The sequence below is a fragment of the Micromys minutus genome, assembly GCF_963924665.1.
Source record: "Micromys minutus genome assembly, chromosome: 1".
Taxonomy (NCBI): domain Eukaryota; kingdom Metazoa; phylum Chordata; class Mammalia; order Rodentia; family Muridae; genus Micromys; species Micromys minutus.
Window position 1 is genome coordinate 122,671,780 of NC_137969.1, and position 22,883 is coordinate 122,694,662.

The 22,883-nt window shown below is 47.7% G+C and overlaps 1 protein-coding gene across 2 annotated transcripts in view; it reads right to left on the minus strand.

Annotated features, from left to right (window-relative positions):
• The window catches only part of APBB2 (amyloid beta precursor protein binding family B member 2), a 294,663-nt gene that overhangs the window by 55,809 nt on the left and 215,971 nt on the right, over window positions 1-22,883 (minus strand). For both annotated transcript variants that reach the window (XM_080916433.1, XM_080916432.1), the window contains exons 10-11: window positions 2,266-2,412; window positions 792-919 (exon numbers count right to left, since the gene is read on the minus strand). In XM_080916433.1, the coding sequence (XP_080772559.1) occupies window positions 792-919; window positions 2,266-2,412 (275 nt within the window). The remainder of the gene's footprint in view (window positions 1-791; window positions 920-2,265; window positions 2,413-22,883) is intronic.

Consider the following 22,883-nt stretch of genomic DNA (forward strand, 5'->3'; position numbering starts at 1 on the left):
CTACGTTTGTAATATTCTTGTCCATTTCCAACAACATGATATTTTAAGTGCCCCATAGTTTGACCCAAGTGCTCCTCTACCTTCGGAATTGCCGAAAAATTGACTATAACAGACACACCAACTGATGGTGTCCGACTGCTTTACCATGGGGTCCAAGTTCGACGCTCGTGATAACAGCTGCTGTAGTTATTAGCTATGACCCGGGCTTAGAAATCAGAACATCAGTTTCCTGTCACCGTGGAGAACAGAAGATTCAGAGTTCTTGCAGTAACTCGGGTTTTCAGTAGAATTTCATAGAAACACACATGGGATGTAATCGTTACAACCAACATTTCAAGTTTTTAAAAACAAATTAGCCAAACCCAAGCCCCGGATCCCCATTGGACGTAAAAATCGAAGGCTCAGGCTTGTGTGTGATCTCATCCTTTCAAACAAGCCTCTTACGAAGAACCACCATTAGTACAATGTGTCTGAAGTAGCCAGGGTGCAACCAAGCACAGCACTGATTACGAAAGAAATACAGAGAGGAGAGAAATAAAGAGGGGCAGATTGTTTGATGAGTCGGGAACTTGGTGAAATGAAGATGCAAAGGCAGGACACAGAGCTGACAAACGTTTGAAGGACAGAGCCCAGAAGGAAAAAGCCTGTGATACCTCAGGAGGCAGGGGAGCCAGGTAGACACTTAACTCTGGTCTGCTGCAGCTCTGATCAGTTTCTGTTAAGTTTCATATTGGGGGAGGCCCTATGAGATCACACTTCGGTGTTAGGCTTCACCAGCCCAAAGCACTCACCGGCCGTTGTCTCGGCCCACACCCCACACTCGGATGCTCACGATGGGCTGGGAGTGTAACACGGAGCGGTCCATGGGGTCCACCAGGCTGAGCATGTCGTTTTCCAGGATCAGGTACATGTCTTTGCCCTGGGAGTCAAGGAGAAAACATGGAGGCCTTACATCTGGTGTGTTCCAGCCTACTTTCCAGCCAGCTCGTACCTTTTAACTCTTTACACTTCTGGATCTAGACAAATTACTAACAGAAATGTCCCAGAGAATCTTCCTTTACTAATGACCGCCCCCACATACACCCTCTGGTAGTTCCCCCCTCATTATTTTTCATGCCGATGACTCACTCCCCTTCCTTGGCCCACAGCCATGTCCTCTCCTCCACCTTTGCACCCTGTGTCCATGGGATGTGGCTGGCAAAGGGTGGGCATGGCTTTGCAGGCCTTCTCTGTACAGATGGCAGCTCACTTCCCTGGACTGATTTTGGAGGGGAGCAAAGACTGTTAACTCTCTTGCATGGACATCACACTTGAGTGTCAGAGTTGGTCCTGGGTGTCTGGCTGGCCCGCAGAAGGAGTGAGAAGTCTCAACAAGGGTTTTCTTGCAATACAGAAAACTTCTCTTCCTCCATGCACAGGATCAGCAAGTCTGGTTAGCGGCGTATTCTAGCCTCACAGCAAAGCGCTCCCTTGGGGTAGACTGTATCACGGGGAGCCTGAGAACTCGCTTCTCATCACGAGGTACCGCTGGGAGAAACTGGCGGTGAGGCTGCCTACAGTCCAGGCTGAAAGCCAAGTTCTACTCTATAAGGTGCTACTGATCGGTTCTGCAGGTCACAGAGCTTGAATACACTTTCCTTGTTTGATGCGTTCTTAATGCGAGGTGTTTCCTTTGCTACTTTCTATTCGGATATTATCTCTAATCTTTTTGTTTGAGAGCCTAGCCTTTAATAGCTGAGCCATCTCTCCAGCACTCAGATTTTATTTTAACTAATAATTCAAAGTAGAGTCACTCTGTTAACAGTGAGACAACACGTAGGTACCGGGTCTGAGATCATGTGCAATGACTATCAGGCTCCAAAGCAAGAATGTGAGGGTAATTAGTCACCTTTTAGTACATTAGTAGGTCTCACATGTCACCGAGAGCCATGGTTTGTCTGCCCCCAAACTGTTAATAGATGAACATTTCATTGTGCACATATAAATGGGAAGGCTTCTTAGCTATGAAGGCTTGCTGATGGATCTTTAAGGATTAGAGGGTTAGGAAGCCACTAAGAAATGCTCTTTCTTGGGGGTGTGCTTCTGAGTGGCCTGTGTCAGGGTCGCCCATAAGCTTCTTTAGTGCATCATGCAGACAGAATCTGTCCACTGCCGCTGGTAAAGACATCGAGCCCCCTCACAACAAAGGCCTCACAGATCCTAGGTTTAACAAATCATGGTGGAATGCTGGGAAGGAGCCACTGCTTTCCCATGGCGGAGACTCACCTCTCCCCAGATGCCGACGGTGTCCCGGATGTCGTTTTTGCAGTAGGAAAGTTGCCGGATGCAGTTGTTGACTGAGACACTGCTCTTCCCAGGGGCAAGGTCCTCCTCAGCCATCTCTGCCCACCCCAGAGAACGCACAGCGAAGTACTGCAAGGCAAAGGGAGCACTGTGACTCTCCAGCTGGGGCAGAACCCCACGGCAGCTGCAGGGCCTGCTCGGGGCGCCTTCATTTGTCTCACTGCGGCTGACCACCCAACTCAGCAAACGCTCTACTGCTGGAAGATGAGATTGTGACGATATGTACTTCTGCTGTCTTGAGAAACATGATCTTCTTTGTCTAATAAATATTGTGCTTTCAGACACCCCCCCCCCCCCTTAAATAGAGCTGCAGGAATATAATTACAGAGTTAACCATTGGGTACAGAGGTTTCTAAGTTCTCATGATCTGTGATAGGGGAGATTTCTTTTTCTTCTTTCCTTCTTTTTGCATCCTTCCTTCCTTCCTCCCTCCTTCCTTCCCTTCTTTTCTTCCTTCCTTCCTTCCTTCCTTCCTTCCTTCCTTCCTCTTTCCCTCTTTCCTTCTATGGTAAGAAGGGCAACCCCATGAGACCTGGTATTATTAAGTTCCTAGGCAAAGAAAATATGAGACAGTGACACCCACGCATATTCTCCTCCCCTCCCAACGACAATGAGACAGTGGCCACCGCCCAGAAAGAAGAAGATGAAGGGAAGGGCTTTCAGGACAACAGAAGCATCAGCACCCAAGCCTGAAAGCTTGCGGATCACATGGAGCTGTGGCTGTCTCCTAAGCACAACTCCCACATACTCTCTAACATTTAGAGAGTATTTTATTTATTGTCTCCCGCACCCCCTGTTTAAAGTTCTAGTGTTCACTGTTTCCCCTTAACCTAAAATGCATTATATGTGCTTGGTTTCTGCTACCGGAGGGGAAAGATAAACACTAACCCAGGTACTAACCCGTCAGTCTACAGTGGTCACCTGACTGCCTGAACTGCTGGGACAGTAGTGGTACAAACGTTGTGGGAGCAACCAAGTCCTGTCTGACTGGACGCATGGCCCACGCACGCCATGACATGAAACCCATGCTCGACACTGCACAGATAGGCCAGGGACCCGTGAGAAAATGAAGTGCTACTGTTCCGCTAATGTAACAGAGAAATAAAGTGACTCCTGGGGACATTCTGCTGTGCTCATAGACCAGTGCTTTATTCAGCCGCCACCAGAGAAGCTTCCTCCTGCAGTAGATGGAGCACCTACAGAGACCCAGAGTCAGACAACAGGCAGAGTGAGACCGTGGAACTCTCCATTCTAACAGGGTGTCTCTGTCAATCCCTCTCCTCAGGACTCCACAGACGAGGAGGGGGAAAGACCATAAGAGCCAGAGGGGATGGCGGCACCACAGCCTTCTAGACGTAACAGATTAACTTACATTTGAACGATGGCAACGTGTTTGAGGCCTGTACTGGTTAAGCTAGATTGGGATTGCAGATTACACTCACGGACAGGCTCATAACCCAGCAGTAGATGGATAACAGAAAATTAACTCGATGGTATTTTGAAGGTTTTTCTTAAAAGTCTTATAATGCTTTGTTTGAACATTTTTTGTCTTTTACAGGTCTCATAGGTCTCGTACTTATACATTACAGTTTTTGACTTTGCGTCTTTTTAAGATCTCTCTCTGTGGGGTTATGTCCGTGTGTCTCTCTCTCTCTGTGAGGGTATATCCATGTCTCTCTCTCTCTGTGAGGGTATGTCTGTACCTCTCTCTCTGTGGGGGTATATCCGTGTCTCTCTCTCTGTGGGGGAATATCCGTGTCTCTCTCTCTGTGGGAGTATGTCCGTGTCTCTCTCTCTGTGGGGGTAGATCCGTGTCTCTCTCTCTGTGGGGGAATATCCATGCCTCTCTCTGTGGGGGTATATTCGTGCCTCTCTCTGTGGGGGTATGTCCGTGTCTCTCTCTCTCTGTGAGGGTATATCCGTGTCTATATGCTCTTCTTGTACCTTTTCTCAGGCTTTTGAAAATTTTAAATGTTCTGTTCATTTATTTTCTCCTATTCAGGTTTGTTTGTTTTTTACTTTATCCCATCTTTGTCTTCTTATTATTTTCAGTTTTAAAATATGCCTGTTTGTTTTCTAACAATAGAGAGCAAGACAGGGTGGAGAGAATCTGGGAGGAGTTAGAGAAGGGGGACCTAAACCAGAATATACTGAAAAAACCCTATCCATCCATGCATCCATCCATTCATCTGTCTGTCCATCCATCCATCCATCCATCCATCCATCCATCCATCCATTCTTTATCCACCCACACACAAACAAACGAATCAGTTATATGCTTAATCCCAAGACACGAAACAACACACAGGATGGGCAATGCTCTTGCTGTCAAGATCTGCTGTCCCCAGATGATCTGAATTATGTTCTCTTATCCCTCCCTGCACCCCAAGGTCACCTTGAAGCTATGCACCAGTTAAGACTGGTCTCCAGGGCCAAGTGGGGCAAAGAGCCACATTCTTCCTTGAAAGCGAAGAGGCTGGCTCTCAAGAAGAAATTGAGAAGTTTCTAAATGTAAATTTGAAAATGCAATGAAGACTCATGGCAATCTCTCCCAACGTGACCAGCATCAAGTCTGGCCTCACCTTCTCCACACCAGCACCACGACCAGAGTCCCTGGCCTGAATTGCTAATCACACTTCCCAGGCAGGAAAACTCAACAGAATGTTAAACACAGAGGCGAGCCATCAAGCATACAGCTCACAGATGCTCTCGGCCTACAGGGGAAGGCTGGGTAATGCCTGCTTGCTCTTATGCCGTCAGTGTGCACAAGCAATGCCGATTACAAATAAATCCAGAGAAAAGGCGGCCCTGGAGACTGTGAAAGCTACTTAGCCACCAGCCTGGGAACAGCTGTGGTGGAGCCTGGGGCTGTTCTGAGTGCATGAGCAGCAGGGAGGCTTCAGGGAAGAGAAAATACAGTCTGCTGGCTGGCCTTTCCCTCTTCCTGCTCTGCTTTCTCAGCCCCCAAACCAAACTATTTCTCTGGTTGGCTAGTCGGAAACACCCAGGCACACATCACCAAACATCCTGTTTTATTAAAACCTGCTATCTGCGTCTGAGCTCACAGGCAGCCCGACCCCAGTATTTCTCCAGGGAGCGGGAGGAGCTCAAACATTGCTTCTCAACAGTGGTTCTCCCACTGGTTCCCAACATAGGCCCTTGTTAGAAAATCACCCTCTTGTCCTTTAAACCTTGTCACTTCCCTTGTGCCTCTAAAATAAATGACTTTAGGTTTGGATGATATTTACTTATATTGCGCCCACTTTATTTATTTATGCATCCTTACGTGTGTGTGTGTGTGTAAGTATGTGAGTGTGTGTATGTATGTATGTGTGTGTGTTTGTATGTGAGTGTGTGTAAGTATGTGAGTGTGTGTGTGTGTTTGTATGTGAGTGTGTGTGTGTGTGTATGCATGTGTGTGCTTGCCCATGCTCATGAACACTTAACGTATAGCACATAGCCTAGTATTCTTTGGCTTTTGGGTACTACTCTCATGTATGTGCAGATACACGTGTGTACAGGTCAGAGGTAAACGATGGGTGTTTCCCCTCTCTCTTTCAACACTGTATTTTCTGAAACAGAATCTCTCACTGAAGCTAGAGCTCACCAAATCAGGACGGCTGGCCAATGAACTGGTCCGAAGACTATTCCTTTCTGAGTCTATCACGGGGTCCCTGTCCAGGCCTCAGCATCCACAGAGGCCAAATTCACTAGGGTTTTGACCAAGACAAATATGTATTTACTGTCAAACCTACCACTTTTGAGGGTATAAGGGTAAGTAACCATCAGAAAGATAAAGAATATGGTCTACCTAACTCAGGGGGAAAAATCATCTTTCTTGGCCTAAAAAAAGAAAAAAAAATCACCTAACCTACCACAGCACATTCAGAATATCCCTTTGTCATATCAATAAAGAAGCAAAAGCCCAAACTATACCATCATCATCACCATCATCATCAATTTATTTAAAATCACTGCCTCGCACTGATATGCAGTTCTTTAGTTTCTGATCTGAAAAGCTTCACCACCATTCCACATAGTCAAAGCAAAACGGTTATGGAGGACCCACTGGGCTCCACCCTCCATGGCTTCAGCCTGGTCCTTTCCGAGCACCGCATGGTGCTGCCCCCATGTGGCCAGGAAGCTTTACTGCAGTTGTTATATTACCTGACCTACCAAAATTGGCTCTTGGAAACAAAACTTAATTTGGGGTAAGAGGAGAGTCAAAAATATTTATTCAGCCAGCAGTGGTGGCTCATGCCTTTAATCCCAGCACCCAGGAGGCAGATGCAGGTGGGTCTCTGAGTTTGAGGCCAGACAGGTCTACAGAGCAAGTTCCAGGGGGACCAGGGCTACACAGAAGCCACTGTGGTAAGCCACTTCCAGTGTCAGTGTCTTTGTATATGCGATGGGGGTAAGAACATCTCCCCCCTTACAGTGTTAAGGTGCTTGAATACTCTGACAGTCTGTACGCAGCGTGAATCAGTAAACGTTTAATTACAATCATTACTGTCAATAAATATTCTTTTCTATTAGTGGGTTTTAAGCATTTCCCTAGCTGAATGGATATTAATTAGCACGTGGATACATATGTTGGGTGCATGCTGTGTGTGCATGTGTGCATGTGTGTAGTAGGGCATGGAAAAGAGAGCCCTTCCCCCAGAGTCTCTGATGGAGCAGTTTAGGGAAGAGCTCAGGAATCTGCATTTCAGCGGCTCCCCCAAACACTGCTGATCTGAGACTGAGGTGCCGAGGACGTCAGCTGCGGAGGGGCAGCCCTGTTCTCTCTCCAGCATTACACTGCTCTGTGGGTTCCGAGTGTAGACGCCTGGTTCAAACTCCAGGACTGCCACTTGCTGTTCCTGATCTTAGCCTTTCTTTTTCAGTGTGTGAGCATGTGTGTACAAGCAGTCAACCTCGGGCTATACCTCAGGAATCATCTACTCTGTTTTGTGAAGCAGCATCTTTCTACTGGAACCGGGGACTGCCGATGACACTAGGTCACCAGTGAGCTCCTGGGACCCACTGTCTCTGCTTCTTCACTGCTGGGAATGAACACAGCACTGCCACCAGCCCTGCTCTGCCACCAGGTCTTGTCCTGACACCATATCCAGTTTTTCACCTGGGTGCTGCAATTTGGACTGAGTTCTGCATTCACGCACTACACTGAGCTGTCTCTCAGCCCCATGTTAGTTAATCCCATCTTGGGAGAAACGTGCCTGGGGAGAACCTGTTCTGAAGGTCTGTGTGGTGTTGAAGAATAGTTAAATCCTTGCTTTATTATGCCACAGTCTGGCCTTTCAGTTTCTCTAGGTGCTCAGCCTCTGCAACTCTAAGTTTGCTGGAAAAATGGAAACACATAAGCTCAGAGAGCAGCCGGGAGATTCCAATGAAACAAAGCCATGGCATATTGTCTGGCATGTTGTGGGGACTCATCCGATGCTCACTTTCCCGTCTTCTCTGGGCTCCATCTCTCTAGGATGTATCATCTCTCCTTTACCCAGGTCTCTGTTCTCATTCTTCCTCTGATTAGAGACTGTTAATGGAACCTGCAGACCTCCCCTGGACCACGAGGAGCAGGTGAAAGTGAGGCAGCCCGCATGTGCAGAAAGAAGACAGCAGCTAACGTCCACAAAGTGTCACCCTGGCTACAACACAGTGAGTCCTCTAACTTCTGGGGTTAATCAACTCTGGTACCAGAATCGATCTTACAAACTAAGGAGAGTCACACAGACAAGTTACGAAGTTAAAAGGTTGAAGGTTACCAATGGAATCCCAAGACTCACACAGACAAGTTACAAAGTTAAAAGGCTGAGTGTTACCAATGGAATCCCAAGATTCACACAGACAAGTTACAAAGTTAAAAGGTTGAGTGTTACCAATGGAATCCCAAGACACTCATCTTCAGGAACAGCCATTTTAGCTTAATTACTGAGTAAATGACATCCTTTGAGCACTTTAGCTCCTGGAGACCTACACAGGTGAGTGAGGTTCAGCCCTACCCTCTAGAGGCTTCCAAAGGAGACACACAGTGGGAATCTATCCTGTGGCATCTTGAGATTCGGGCACACAACGGGCACAAGCTTTGTTGGTTGGGAGCCTACAGAAGGTTTTAAACTCAGAGTGAGTCACAGACAACATCCTAAACGGTGTGGTGCTGTGTTGAGCTCATAAGACAATGGGTTCACTCATTCATAAGCATTTTTGTATGCTTACTGCATGCCATAGAAGACGGATGTCTCAATGAGCACTCAAACCAAACGCTCCACTGAGCACTGTTTCAAAGATCTGCAAGTGTGGGCTGAAGAGATGGCTCCACAGTCACCAACCTTTGTTGCTACTGCAGAGGACCCAGGTTTGATTCCTAGCAACCACCTAGTAGTGGTTCACAAGGCTGCACATTTCTAGTTCCATGAAATCCAACACCCCCTCCTGACCTCTGTGTGCACCACAAACACATGTAGCACACAAATACATGCAAGCAAAACACCCATACACATAAAAGCATTCTCCACGTGCACACTCATTTGGGCTGCCATACCAAGGGGTGTCTAACTTCATCACTGAGGACAAAAGAGTAGATACAGCCATATGGGGATTGGAGCAATGGGCACAGTGGCTTGGGGCCCAAGAAGTGCTATGGGAGGAAGCCAGTTTGCTCCCGGCCGAATGTGTCAGCGCTGGGCTTCAAGGCTAACCCAGGCTACGTGAGACCTCGTCTCAGAACACTGGAGGAATGCCTGGCGTGGCGGTGAGCACCACTGATCCCAGCACTCGGCAGGCTGAGGCAGGTGAATTTGAGGCCAACCTGGTCTACATAGCGAGTTCTAAGACAGCCAGAGCTACATAGTGAGATGCTGCTTAAACACACACACACACACACACACACACACACACACACACACACACACACACACACACACCCACAACCCCCCACAAACCAAACCAAACCAACAATAAAAACAAAACAAAAACATATTGTAGTGCAAACAAAGTCACCTAGCTGGTAATCTAGGGAAAATAGTTCAGTGGCTTTGCTGAAAAAGAGGTTAGGAATTTTGGAGTACAGAGAAGAGATGACTCAGGAAGTAGACACTGAGAATCAGCCGCTGAACCTGTGGGGGCCCAAGCTACTGGTGCAGGCGAGGGGCGTCTAAGAGCCCAGAGTTGAATACAGGAACAGTGTCCATACACCCCCCCCCAAGTGTGAGTGTTTGACTCAGGCTGGGTTGACAGGAATTAAAACCCTCCTTCTCCTATGCAGGAGCTCGGCAGAAAGGAGAAACCTGCAAAGCTTCCAAGTGAGGAAGACTTTGAGGAGAAAGATGAGGCCAGGGAGTTGCCAGAGCTTCAGGGATGACCCGTGTTTGTGCACAGGACAGGGGTCTGTGATTCAAGCCCGGATTGCTAGATCCCAGGCGATGGCTTTCCTGGCTCCTGCTCTAGTCACATGGATCGGCCTCTTGGAGACTTTAATCCGAATGGTTGGAGTCAGGTAGAAAGGAATATAAACACATGGCTAGGAAGGACTTTAAGATACCTGTCTAGCTCACAGAGGGCCAGAACAATGCCCATCTAAAGTGTATTCTTTCTATTTGGTCGTCTCTGTTCTGTGATGTTTTCTCGAGAGTTAAGAAAATGGGGGTCAGGCGTGGTGATAGAATCATCCTATGGCTGGTCATGGTGTGCACTCCTGTAACCCCAGCACTTGACCCAGGGGATTACAAGTGCAAGATCAGCCTGGGCTACACAGTGACTCCTTGTGTCCTTGTCTTACAACACAACAAAACCAGCCAGTCCTCCATGACCGAGAGGCTGCAGCAGCTCTGGTTTCTATTCCAAGCCAGATCTTTCATTGTCCAGCAAACAAAAGGTCTTAACACAACACAACCTTCCCAACACCCACCCAAAAAGGCACCAGCAGTTCAAGTTCAAATACTCTGGTGGAATGTGGCCTCTATTGTTGGGATGTCATCAGCCAACAGCGGTTACTCTGGACAGAAATGAATGCAGGCCACTGTCACCACGGACATGCTCATAAATGAAATCATGCTTTGCTAACTGCTTAGAATCAGAACGTGCTTTCCAACTCTAGGATGTTGTGGGTTCTGTGGGAACAGGTGTCTGGGGGCTCCCTTGAGTGGAGTTTGACCCAGTTTCCCCCTGGAAGGAAAAGTCATTGCCTGGTGAATTATTCATTCACCACGGCAGTGACCTTGGTCAGGGAGGCCCCAGCACACTGTCGGCACCAGCCTCAGCAAACATATCAGCTGCTTGTGTTGCCTCAGACTGTCTGCAGCGTTGAGAGCATTCAGGCAGAAAACACGGCTCAGGGGCCCTCTGGGACACTGGGCCCGCCACTGCCATTTACTTAAGATTTCCTCTTCCTGTTCCCCAGAGCAAGACAGCCCCATTGTGAAAGTTTGAGCCATGCTCGTGTTTGCCAGGCCCATCTACGAAGGTCATGTTCATGAGGCATTTATACCACGCTGCCAGGTAAGGAAGGGGTGGCACACATGGAAATGTCTCCAGCATCCATCCCCAGGCCTGTCTGCTCAGCCACTACCATTATCGAGGAGGTGAGTCCTGGGTCAGCTTTGCCTAGATGCCATTGGAAGGCCTAGCCTGTGGTGACTGGTGCTAAGCTGCTGAGTGGGTGGAACCCTCCCATCAAAAGCAAGTCACAGAAATTTAAAAGAGCAAGTCAGAATGCCAACTTGTTAACTTTTACAGAGCAGTCCAAGTGCCACTTGGGCTTAATGCAAGCAGAGGCTGAGAGGAAAGTTTGCTCTCTGTTGCAAGTCCATTCTGGTTTCTGATCAGTGTCTCAGGGTAAACTGAGCATGCAGAGGTCCGTGCAGAGGATGTGTAAAAGAGACCTTTTTTCTTTATTAACAGTAGGGACTACGGCCTCGTGCATGCTAAGCATTCCCTACCACTTTGCTATACCCTTGGCCCCAAAGAGACTTCTTAAACCCAACACCTGTTGATCTGATATAGACTAGACAGATTTACCTGCCAGGTCTCCTAAAACAGAGTCCCAGTCAGAACTCTTCCCACCCCTCCCCACTGGATCCTACGGCCCAGAAGGACAGCTCCAAAGTACTATGAAGTACCATCAAAAGTCCTGTTGTAAATCTGACCACAGAAAGTCTCACAAAAGTGCAACTGACTGCATCTGCTACTGGAGATGCTTGAAATGCCAGCCCAAGCCAAGGTGGTGGCAATGAATCTGAGCTGCCTCTCCCTCTTCGTAGCTGCAGTAGGAGCCTGCGGAAGAGGAGGCCAAGAAGCTCACCTCCCAGAATCCTGCTTTTGTTCCTGCAGATGCGTAGCAGGTCCCCGTGTGCCTGGGAAGCTACTGTCCCTCCACACGAGCGATAGCGCATCCCAGCTTTATTCACGAGTGGGTCTTGGAAAAGACTGAGAGGCAGGTTCTTGGTTCCGCGTGGCTGATTCACGCTGCACTTTGTGAGGAGCCGAGGGGGCTGTCCGCTGAGTAGGCACTGAGGAAAGCCACAGCGTGTGTCAGAGCCCAGCTCTCGAAGTGCAATGTTTGATTTTGCCAGGGAAGGCAGGGTGGCCATGTGGGTTCTAAGGGAGATGCTGAGCCAGTGAAAAAGGAACAGATCAAGGAAGACAGGCTGCCTCCATCCTCACTCCCCAGCCTAGCATCCCATAGCATGGCACGGTCAGACCTACGGCATCCCGGGAAGAGGGAGACACTGCATACTTTATCTTCAAACAGCAACACGGAAAAAAATGCAATGCTATAAGATATTATTGCTTAAATGCAACGCTATAAGATACTATTGCTTAAATGCAATGCTATAATGCTATCATATAGCTATTATTACTACTTTAGCCAAAGTTTTACATACTCTCTAGGAAGTGTCTGAGGCAATCTAGAGCCCCTTTGATATTCTACCCTGAATGTGTTCTGGCAGTTGATTCCACCACAAATGGTGTCCACCCACGTGTGTGTGTGTGTGTGTGTGTGTGTGTGTGTGTGTGTACAAAGTCCGCCTTTGAGCAGTTCAAGTGCAAGCAAAGGCCTTCAATACTTGGTGGGGTACTGACCCCATTTTCAAGTTCCTAACTTACTTGCGAGCCCTGGATTGGAGGTATAAGTGAGCCTACAATCTGCATATCCCCAGCTGAAGACCAGCAAGTCTACGCTTGGCCTTCTGAGTCCAGCTCTAGTGTTTGCTCCCTGGTCCATGCAGTGCTTTGGCCTCTTGCTTGTGATCCTCCTATGTAAACCGGTCCTCAAAGGGTGTGGGGCGACAGCTCCGCCAACAGCATCTCTTTACAAGTATAAGGACCCAGCTAAAAAAGCTTAGGTGTGGTGGTGAACATCTGGAAGCAGATCCCTGGTTGTACACTGTTCATTCAGCCTAGCCTAAGTGATAAGCTTCATTTAACCAGAGACTGTGTCTCAAAAAACAAAGGGGAGAGACACTGAGGAAGATAACTGATGGTAAGCCCTGACTGCATGCACGAACACACACAGACACACACACACACACACACACACACACACACACATACACACATGTGCATATCTGCATATAATGTATATGAGCACATCTGGATATATACATGCATTTGCATACAAGACACACAGACACTACAACCAACACTCCTCAAGAATATTCAAATGTTCCTAAGCCCAAGAAGACCTAAGGAAGAAAAAAAATGTGATAGGCATGTGGTTCAGAAAGGGGGTCAAAGCTGATAGTGATGTGTTCAGCATTAGTGAATCAATAATGCATGTTAATAAGGTGAAACTCATAAAACAAGGCTGTCTATTGATCTCAGTGCGAATGTGACCACGGGCCTGCCCCGCTTGCTTGGCTTCTGCACTCACTGGTTCGGTGTTGACAGCCGCTTCGGACAACATCTCCGTCTTAGAGGATGAGAACCATCCGCTCACGGGGGAAGCATGTGGGAACGATTTCTGGAGAAACACGAGTGCGTGTGTGAGGGAAAGGCATCCTTTGACGAGACTAGGGGCTGTGAAGCCTAGGCTCTTGCCCAGGTGTTGCTGTGGACGCTGGTCCTCAGCATGTCACCTGACTCAGTGAAGCTTATTTTCCTCACTTCCTGAGAAGACAGACGGGAGGACAGATGTGAAGGGAAGAAAAAGAAGGATCTGGGCAGGACCGTCTGGATGTTTCTGGCTGTAAAATGCCTCTCAAGTCTCCTGTCCTATTCCCCTCTGCTCTGGGCACTCACTCTGGGTAGATCCCTTGTGTCTCCTGATCTTTCTGCCTTCTCCGTTCACACTGTTCTCTGTTCCTCTTTCAGGAGTCCCTTGATTTCTGAAAGCCCCCCGGGCACTCCGCAGCTCTCTCCCAAACTTCCGCTGTGGATTTCCTCCATAGCTAGCTCTTTCGTTGAACTGGCTTAGCCTGAACCTGTGAGTTTCGTGGTTGACCCCCTCCCCCCTCCCTCAGCTGGTGGGTAAAAGACCTGAACGCGTCGGAAGCGCATGTGCCCAGCCTGAGCGCTGTGAAGGTTAAGTGAGTTCGTGCAAAGGAAGCTGGACTTAAGCGATTCCTGGCACTCAGTAACTTTTAGCCATAATTAGGGCCGGTCCCAAGACTCATTTTAATTTTTATTATTGCTCTTCAGGAAAGCTTTTGTTGCGCCGCCCATCAAAACAATTAAACACCCCCAACTTTTTACGGAGTGTCTAAAAATGAACTCACTGAGTTCACAGCATGTGAAGACCTACAAAGACCTCAATTAAAAGCGCGTCTGTTCCCAGCCCCAAGGTGCATTTGTGAGCCATTTAGTCCTCAAAGCTGACTGACTCTGAGTGAGCCTCTCTCTCGTTTCTCAGGAGGAGCATTTAACCACAGCATGGAGCTTGAACACGGGGCTCTGGGGACCCCAGAACCTGACCGTCTCATTTCACGGCCGAGTAAACCCGAGTCCCAAGAGCTTTGCCAGGGTTGCCACTAAGAAGCGACGGCATCTGCTTTGTGACTGACAGGCATGGCCAGGCAGTGAGGGGTGGAAGGCTGTCCTGAAAGGCGTCCTTGTCAGCACCATCCTCTCACCAAAATGCTCGAATCCCCAGTCCCCTCCCAGCCTACAAAGACAACGGAGGTCAGTTTAGAACCACAGCATTTTAAGAACCTACTTTATAGATTAGACATACTCAGTTCTGAGTAGTAGTGTATGAATTTATAGGCGAAAGGTTTACTGGACACAGTCCCAGCACTAGGGGGACGGAGACAGACGGATCTCTGTGAATTCAAGGCCAGCCTAGTGAAGCTGAGGTCAGGGTACGTAGTGAGACCCTATCTCAATAAATAAATAAACCAATACATCATTGTGAGAAACAATGGAGACATCTAGAGATGTCAAGGCTGTCGATGTGTCTCAGGCTTGGCCTGAAGACAGACAGGTGGGAGGAAGAGCCCCCTTGTGCATCCCACAAGAAAGAAAGCACAAAGTAGTGACTACAGTGAACAGGCCAGTCTGAGAGGCTCTTCAGACACACGGTCAACCTTCCGTTTTGTTCACTGGACAGGGTGCAGCCACCTGGTGCTGGCTGGACAGCCGTAGCCCCCGTGGACTCATGGAGGCGCTATGCCTAATCTTACCGTAACCACATTTTACCCTGACTCGGTGTGTGCGTATGTAAGTGCGTACCTAGAGAGATGGCCAGGGCCCTTAGGGAGCCTAGGAGTTCTGGAAACTCCTCTGCGGGAGAGCTTGACTGGCCAGTGCCGCAGACTGCAGAGCAACAAGGAAATAAGCTATTCTATGCACGCTGCAAAGCAACAGGACCCGTGGATGGGGAGAGAAGGAAGCAGTGGACAGGTAAGGTGGCAGAGGCTCACAGAGAGGACCGAGAGAGGTTCTGTGAGGTGTCTGTGGAGGGGGAGGTTGGAAAGAAAGGAGGGTGGGGCTGTTGAGATGGCTCGAGTGCTAGTTTGAATGGAAGTGACTCCCACAGACTCACAGGAAGTGGAGTTATTGGAGCTGTGGCCTTATTAAAGTAGGTGTGGCCTTGTTAAAGTAGGCATGGCCTTGTTAAAGTAGGTGTGGCTTGCTGGGAGACATGTGTCACTAGGGGTGGGCTTTGAGGCTTCAGAATCTCAAGCCAGGCCCCGGTGTTACTCTCTCTCTTCCATCTGTCTTCTGATATGGAAGTAGAACTCTCAGCAAGTTCTCCAGCACCGCGTCTTCCTGCACATGGCTGTGTTCCTGCCATGATGATCACGGACTATGCCTCTGAACTGTAAGCCAGCCCCAGCTAGATAAGAGTTTATAAGAGTTGCCTTGGTCATGGTATCTCCTCACAGCAACCAAGATACTCGGAAATTAAAGGTGCTCGATCCATGCTACAGAAGGAGAGAACCAACTTCTGCCATCCTCTGGCTGGTACTCACACCCGCTACACCCCTCCCAGGCACACACTTAACATAATTAAGAAATGTACTCTTTTTTTTTTTTAAAAAGGTGGACTCTATTAGTTTCATAGCCCACAGGCTATTCAGGACTATGTCTCCGGGGTCATGCCATACTGCTGACATTTGTAGAGCTTGAATATTAGAGTAGCTTCTACTATGTAGTATTGGTTGTGACTTGGTAATACCATTTTGGGGACAGGGAAATTCTGCCTGCTCTTGGGCCTGGGTGGATCTACCTACTGGTGGCCTTCTCTAACCCATCTCTCCACTTCTCTGAACTACTATCTAGCATTCACTCAGTAGCTCCCATCCTCGGGGTCTACACTGAGTTAATCTCAGCTATCCTCACAACCTTGTGTTCAGAGCTAAACTTGTATATTTATATACTCTCTGCTTGATCAACAGGGCCCATCTAGGGCAAAGGACTTGCCCCAAGGTCTCATAGCCATGGACTATTCAGACGGGTGAGTGGTGGCGCCTCCCTGTTCTCACCAAATTCTCCTTATCATCCATAGCCACCCTCATGAGAATGGAGGGAGGTCAAGGTCCCCACAGCATTCCATTCACTGACATCTTAGCCAGGATCTGATGGCTGCTGACTTTTCTTCCAATGGGATGCGTCCAGAGAAGAATCATCAGAAAAAACTGAAACAGCATAAATCCTATGGATTGTAAGGCGAGTGGAGATGAGCGGAATAAACCTCCCCAGGGGAGTGTGACCCAGGTACCTTATGGTAGGTGACCGAGTGTAGAGAAAATGACACCCAGGCTAGCCACCTCCACAGGGTCTCAATTAAGCAGGGTGGGATTACAGGGAGAATCTGAGCAGCAGAAATGCTGAACTTTAGAACCACCACCACCACCACCACAACAACCACTACAACCCAGATAGGAGCAAATAAAAACCAGGATGGCTGCTGAGCTCTCCCGGGGGACGTCCCTGTACCACTGGTGACAGTGGGGCCAGTCTCCGAATCTAGGTTTGATCTCTCAGCACTTGAAGCTGTGGTCTTCACAGTAGCCCCTCCTTCCCCTCTCTCCTTTTCTGTCCTCCCCCCAACACCTTTTTGCAGGGTCTTGTTGTGCCGCCTAGCCTAGCCTAGCCTAAGACTTTGCCTCTGCTTCTGCCTCCAAACTGTGGGATTATAGGAGTATACCACCATTCCCAGCTGACCCACAGGTTTCCAAATCGCTTTGTGGAGACTAAGGAAGACTAAGGGAGAGACAGACAGGATATACATACATATAAAAGAGATCCTGTTCTTCACAGCTAAGGTGAAGGGCCTTGGGCTCAGAGGACCTTTTTAAATAGGAATGTGGGGCTGTAGAGAGGGAGAAATGGCTTAGGTAGAAACAGCCTGACAGCGGACCCGTTCTGTGGTCCTATAAAAGAACCATCATTTTATTAACTGCAAATAAACAAGAACTATCTTCATTACTACTAAAACACCGTTACCTGGCAACCAGCCCAAGGGAACAAGGCCAGAGATATGTTGCATCTTTTGTGGGGAGCCACGGAAAGAAATCTGCATTCTGTACACCCTCACTGAAGAGCCCAGCCCTGCAGGATGTGAGAGAGCTAGTTACATCTGCTTAAGGCTGTGTATTTCTCAGTGTTCATAACCCAAAGTTCCCTCCCAGGATCCTACAGGGCCAGGTTCGCACCTGCTGGTCCACGCTCACTGTTGACGGCCATGACTCACCCTGATTCCCACAGAACCCCTTCAGGGAAGAGGGCAAGCCTGTCTGTCTTTAGTTAGCCTCTTCAGGCATCTGCCACCAGGCCCAGGCACTAATAGTTGGCAATGACATCTCATTGATATAGCAGCATCCTTTGAAATTCAGAGACTCACCCATGGCAGCTGGTTCCTGGATGACTCCCTTGGACAAGGGTAGTGGCCAGAAATTAACGGGGGTGGGGTGGGTGGGGAGCTGAGGAGAAGCAGGGCTTCTGCCAGGACTTCAGTGTTATGCCCAGCCATGTTGGCAAATAAAGAGGAGGAAACAGCTTTAGAAATACAAAAATCTGTCCCTTGGGCTAAGAGGGAAATGAGCTCCGGCCAGCGATGCTGTGTGTCAGCACCGCAGGGAAGTTGTGGTGGGGAAGACGGACCAGACCATGCAGGGTTAGGCTGAGCAGCCTAGCTTTGTGCCTTGGTAAATACGCACTCCCTTTGACAAAGGGCATTCTCTTTGAATGACTGGTGCCTGGGGATGATTTCTCTCTCTCTGAGAATTAGCTGCAGTAAAGCTTCCCTGCACACACGCCCTGTATTGTGACCCTGTCACTCTCCTACCAAGAGCCCATTTCTCTGCCTCTTCTATCTGTTTTGACTAACAGAAGATGGTGGGACCATTTCCAAGGAAAGCCTTCTCTCACCTGGTAGCCTTGACTTCCCTGTCTTTTCCTGCCCACTGATCTCTACTGCTGAAAGCCCAAGCACCTAGGAGTGGGCCTGGAGGATGAGTCCCATAAAGGGCTGCACCAGAAGTAGATCTTCCAGGTCCTGCTGCCTACTAGTGGATCATGGAGGAACTGCACTGCTGTGTTGATGAAATTCTGCACAAATTCCCAAACTCTCAGTCATAAGAAAAGTGAAACTGTTTCCAGCTACCAAGTTCCGGAGCGGTTTATTATGTAACGCAGAGGACAAGATCCCAAAGCCACAGAGAAAATAAGAAACAGATCTGGTGCAGGCCAGGCTCAGCCAGAGTCTGTGTCTTAACCATCACACCGAATACTAAGTATGTTTGCTCCTCTGGCATTCAATATTCAACAAACGCCCCCCCCCCCAACCCAGTTAATGAATCGACCATTCAAATCAAATCCAAGAGTCTCTCATAGTTCAGGATTTCTGAACTAAATCGTTTTCAAAGGCACACACTACTATAAGCAGCTAGAACCATCCCGCAGAAATGCTGAGGCTTGATAATGAATTGGTTACAGACCAGAAATAGATCTGAGAGAGAGAAGACACTCCCTGCGATTTCCTGTTTATCTCTCGGGTTAATCTAGTGAATTGCTAACTAATAGAATTACTTCATGGAAATTTATGCTAATAGGAACCAAGGAAAAGACTCAAATAAATCTCAAGAGAAATAGTAGAACCTCTTGCTCACATCACACTTGTTTGAGAGTCCCTCTGACACGTGTACCAGCCCCAGGTGGCATCACTCCTTCCTCTCTCCACGTGGGGCAGGCTGTAGCAAGGGCAGGACACAGGCACAGCTCTCATAAGACCCAGTGTCTGGGTAATAAAATGGCTGAACGACCATGCACTAAGTGCAAACGGACAGGAGCCCTGGAAGGTACCGCAGTGATGGACTGATGTCCCTGCGGAAGATAGGTCAAAATCATGTCTTACTACTCAAAAGTGTCATCTATGTGGTGTTCTCTGTAGGCCTGACACATCTGTGGCTCCGGGACTCAGCGGTGTGATCCTTTGTCCTACTTCAGGACAATCACACCAAGCTTGCCAAGGCCAGCAGGCCACAGAGCAACGGGCCACAGGAATCCAGAAGAGGGTGAAAAGTCCATCCACAGGCAGTGAGCCACCAGTTCCAAAAACTCAAGTCCACTTCTGGCAACTCTACCTCAGCCTCCTCTAGCCAGACAGCCAAAGTGACCTTAAGCCTGGGCAAACAGTAGCTTGGAACATGTGGGCCCGACGCCTGCTTAGGTTTGGGAGTCATATGAATGGGGTTCAGGTCTTCTTGTTTCCACACCAGCTACCAGGTGAGCACACTGTGAGATGAAATGGATCATTAAACCCGTTCTCATCTGCAGTGTGAGCAACTCCTGCGCTTGCAGGACAAGCTCATGAGCTGAGCACCTATGAAAGAGGAGCTAGTGCCATAGCATTCCTTTTCTAGACAATTCACCTCTGAACGCTCTGCTCCCTCAAGCACTGATTAGGGCATCGTTTCACATACAATCTTACAATGCCTCAGAATCAGGAGGGGCTTCTCATGTGAGGTGTGTTCATCTCACAGATGAGGAATTTGAGACTCAAGGTTTTGGGTGCTTCTGACAACACAACCTTGTTTCCTTTACTATGACTGCAAAAACCAATGCCCCCAAAGCCACTGCTCACAAATGTCACAAAAAAAAAATTTGGTATAAGCTACAAAGATAGTACCATCAGGTGGCTGGAGGCTCTGGAGACCCTAGTTCAATGCTGTCCTTGACACTAATTGCAGAACCCTAGAACTCACATTTTTTAAAAAAATCTCTTAAATTTTAAATTCAACAATTCTAAAAGAAATGTAGCCATTTTCTTTAAAGTCGTACATAATTCCCAATATTTTCCAGCAGGTGGCACAAAATCTCCTTTACAGTAACCTGAACAGTTACAACAAAGACTAGAAAAGAATTGGCGTATTATTTTTCAAAGCATTAACTTTTCTACAATTTGATTTGATTTTGGTGTTAATAATGCATTTGGTCAGCAGCACACCATGCATCATGGGAGGACTCAACTGAGATCTCACAGCAAGAAAGTGGGATGGGTAGGCCCAGGGAAGACTGTAAATAACGGGGTCTTTTAGAGCTCTCTACCTGGCCACCAAAATATAATCAGTCATTTTGTAATTATCTGTGAGAGGCCTGGGTGTGGAGGGATATTTAAAACACTTTCTTCTCTGATAAAAATCAGCAGAGAGGAAGAAATAATTGGAGAGAGTTGTTTAAGAGCATCGCAGCAGACAGCTCTGCATTTATAAAGACCTCTAGGGACTAAACATAAGTGGCTTTATTTGATTATATCCTAGAATAGAGAGGGGACAGTAGAGGAAAACACGAATATCAGAGATAAATGATTACTTAAGAGCTTGAATTATCCCAAAAGAAATGCCCTATTTGTTGATGGTGCTCAGAGGCAATGTGGGGGGGAGGCAGGGATGCGAGGGGAAATGGGAAACTTAATACTAGAAAGTAGTAGTTCAAATGCAATAAAACTAAGACAGATAAATTAAAAAAAATGGCAAAGCGGGTGAGACACGGGGGTCTCTGATCTTACCGATGAAACTGTTGTGTTACTGGAGACCTTCTGAAAGCAATTTCACAGCCTTTGGCCTGGCAATATCGGTTTTAGCCACCTGTGCCAAAGCAGTGACCGGAGAGGGGAAAACATCCACCCGTTTTTTAGGAAGCTGCGTTTCTGCTCTGTGGTGTTTTGAACAACCCCAATGGTGCCACTGCCCCAGTGGGGGTTGGAGGACGATGCTGCTAATTAAACAGCAACAATGGTGGCCATGATGACGTCAACATGGACAAACCCAAGAACCGCTCCAAGGGAGACATGAAATAACTTTCAAAGCGCTCCTTACCGGCACACAGCATCCTTGGATGTCAGGGTAGGGAGGGGATATTAGTGAGAGACAGGTTGCATACGGCGCTATGATTATAAAGATGTTACTGTTAATGGATGCAGGGTAAAGGGCATATAGGGACTGAAGCTAGAGAACTTTTCATTGAATCCATAATTATTTCAAAAGAACAGGTGTAGGAATGACATACAAGCCCGCACGCAGATCACCACCGATCATAAGAATGTATTGAATGTCTGAAACAATAGGAAGTCTCAAAACCATTTATGAGTTAGAAATATACTCTGCCCTTTTGGGGTCCCTTTTGGGGGGCTGTGCATTCTGCCGTCCTGTGTACAGGGTTTATCAGGCGACTGATCTTCAAGATTCATTGAAGATAATGGGGTTCCAAAGATGTCTAGCATTTTTTAAGACAAAGTTTCTCTGTGTGGCTCTGGCTACCCTGGACCTCACTTTGTAGACCAGGCTGGCCTTGAATGCAGAGATACATGCCCACCTCTGCTTCCCCAGTGCTGAGATTAAAGGTATGCGCCACCACCACCTGGCCGATTATTCTTATCTTCCTAGCATGTAAGCTTTATATATGTGACAAGGATTTTTTTTTTAGTTTAAATGTATGTGAGGGAGAGTATTTGCTTCCTGCTTACGTGTGTCCATGGAGGCCAAAGTGGACATCAGATCCCTGACAGCTAGAGTTATAGGCATTTGTTAGCTACTGAAAACCAAACTCAGGTCCTCTGGAAGATCAGTAAGTGCTCTTAATCACTGAGCCACCTCTTCAGCGTCAGGGAGACATTTTCATAGAGATCTTTTAGATAATCAATTACTCCTTATAGACTATATAACATGGAATTAAATATTTTCTCACGTGTGCATGTGTGTTTGTGTGTGTGCACACGCACGTTTATGTGTATATGTGTGTGTGAGTGTATGTGTGTGTGTGTGTGTGTGTGTGTGTGTGTGTGTGTGTTTGCACTTATTTGGGAGACAAGTTCCCTGATCTCATTCAAATTGAAAATTAAGTTTCTTGTTTTTACGAAGGAGCTTGAACATCTGGAAAGTCTAGGCCATTTCTCATTCAGTGGCTCTGGGTTTCCTGGAAGAGACACGGGGCTCTTCCAAACTGCCTTCATTAACGTTAGTTCCAAACTCGTTGACTTCTTCACAAATAAGCTAAAAGGATACTTTGACTTTTGGTATATGTTGTGATGCTGGGTGTCTTCCCTATGGAGGGCTGGCTGACACACACCCTGAGGTACTGCACGGAATAAAGCATCCCCTGAGCCCCCCCAGCCATCCATGTGGGCGAACTAACCTAACCCATGCAGACAGCTCTTCATTAGAACCAGGTTCTCTTGCGACAGCTTCCGCCTGCTTCTAAGCTACACTGAGATTAGCCTGCTGAGGCTCAGTCTGCAAGAACCATTCAATCCACTTGAAGAGCTTAGAGTTCGGCCCTATTTCAAGCAAGGGTCATACCACCCCAATCCTCCATTAGTTTACTTATAATAAATAATGCCTATGTATTTTGCTCTGTGCTTCCAAAGCAGAACATTATGTTGTTGGCAAGACCCAAACTCCTCTGTATCCACATATACTCCAGATGTGGCTGAAGGTCATAAAAGACCTCTGTTTGAGAAATTTCTGGTAGTCGCTCTGTGCTCTCAGACTCAAGAGGTATTTAACTTCCTGGTCCTCAGTGTCCTCATCTGCACCATGGGGACTATGCTAGATGGACCAAACAGCTCAGTATGAGGAGTGGCTCATCAGAACAAAAGCCAC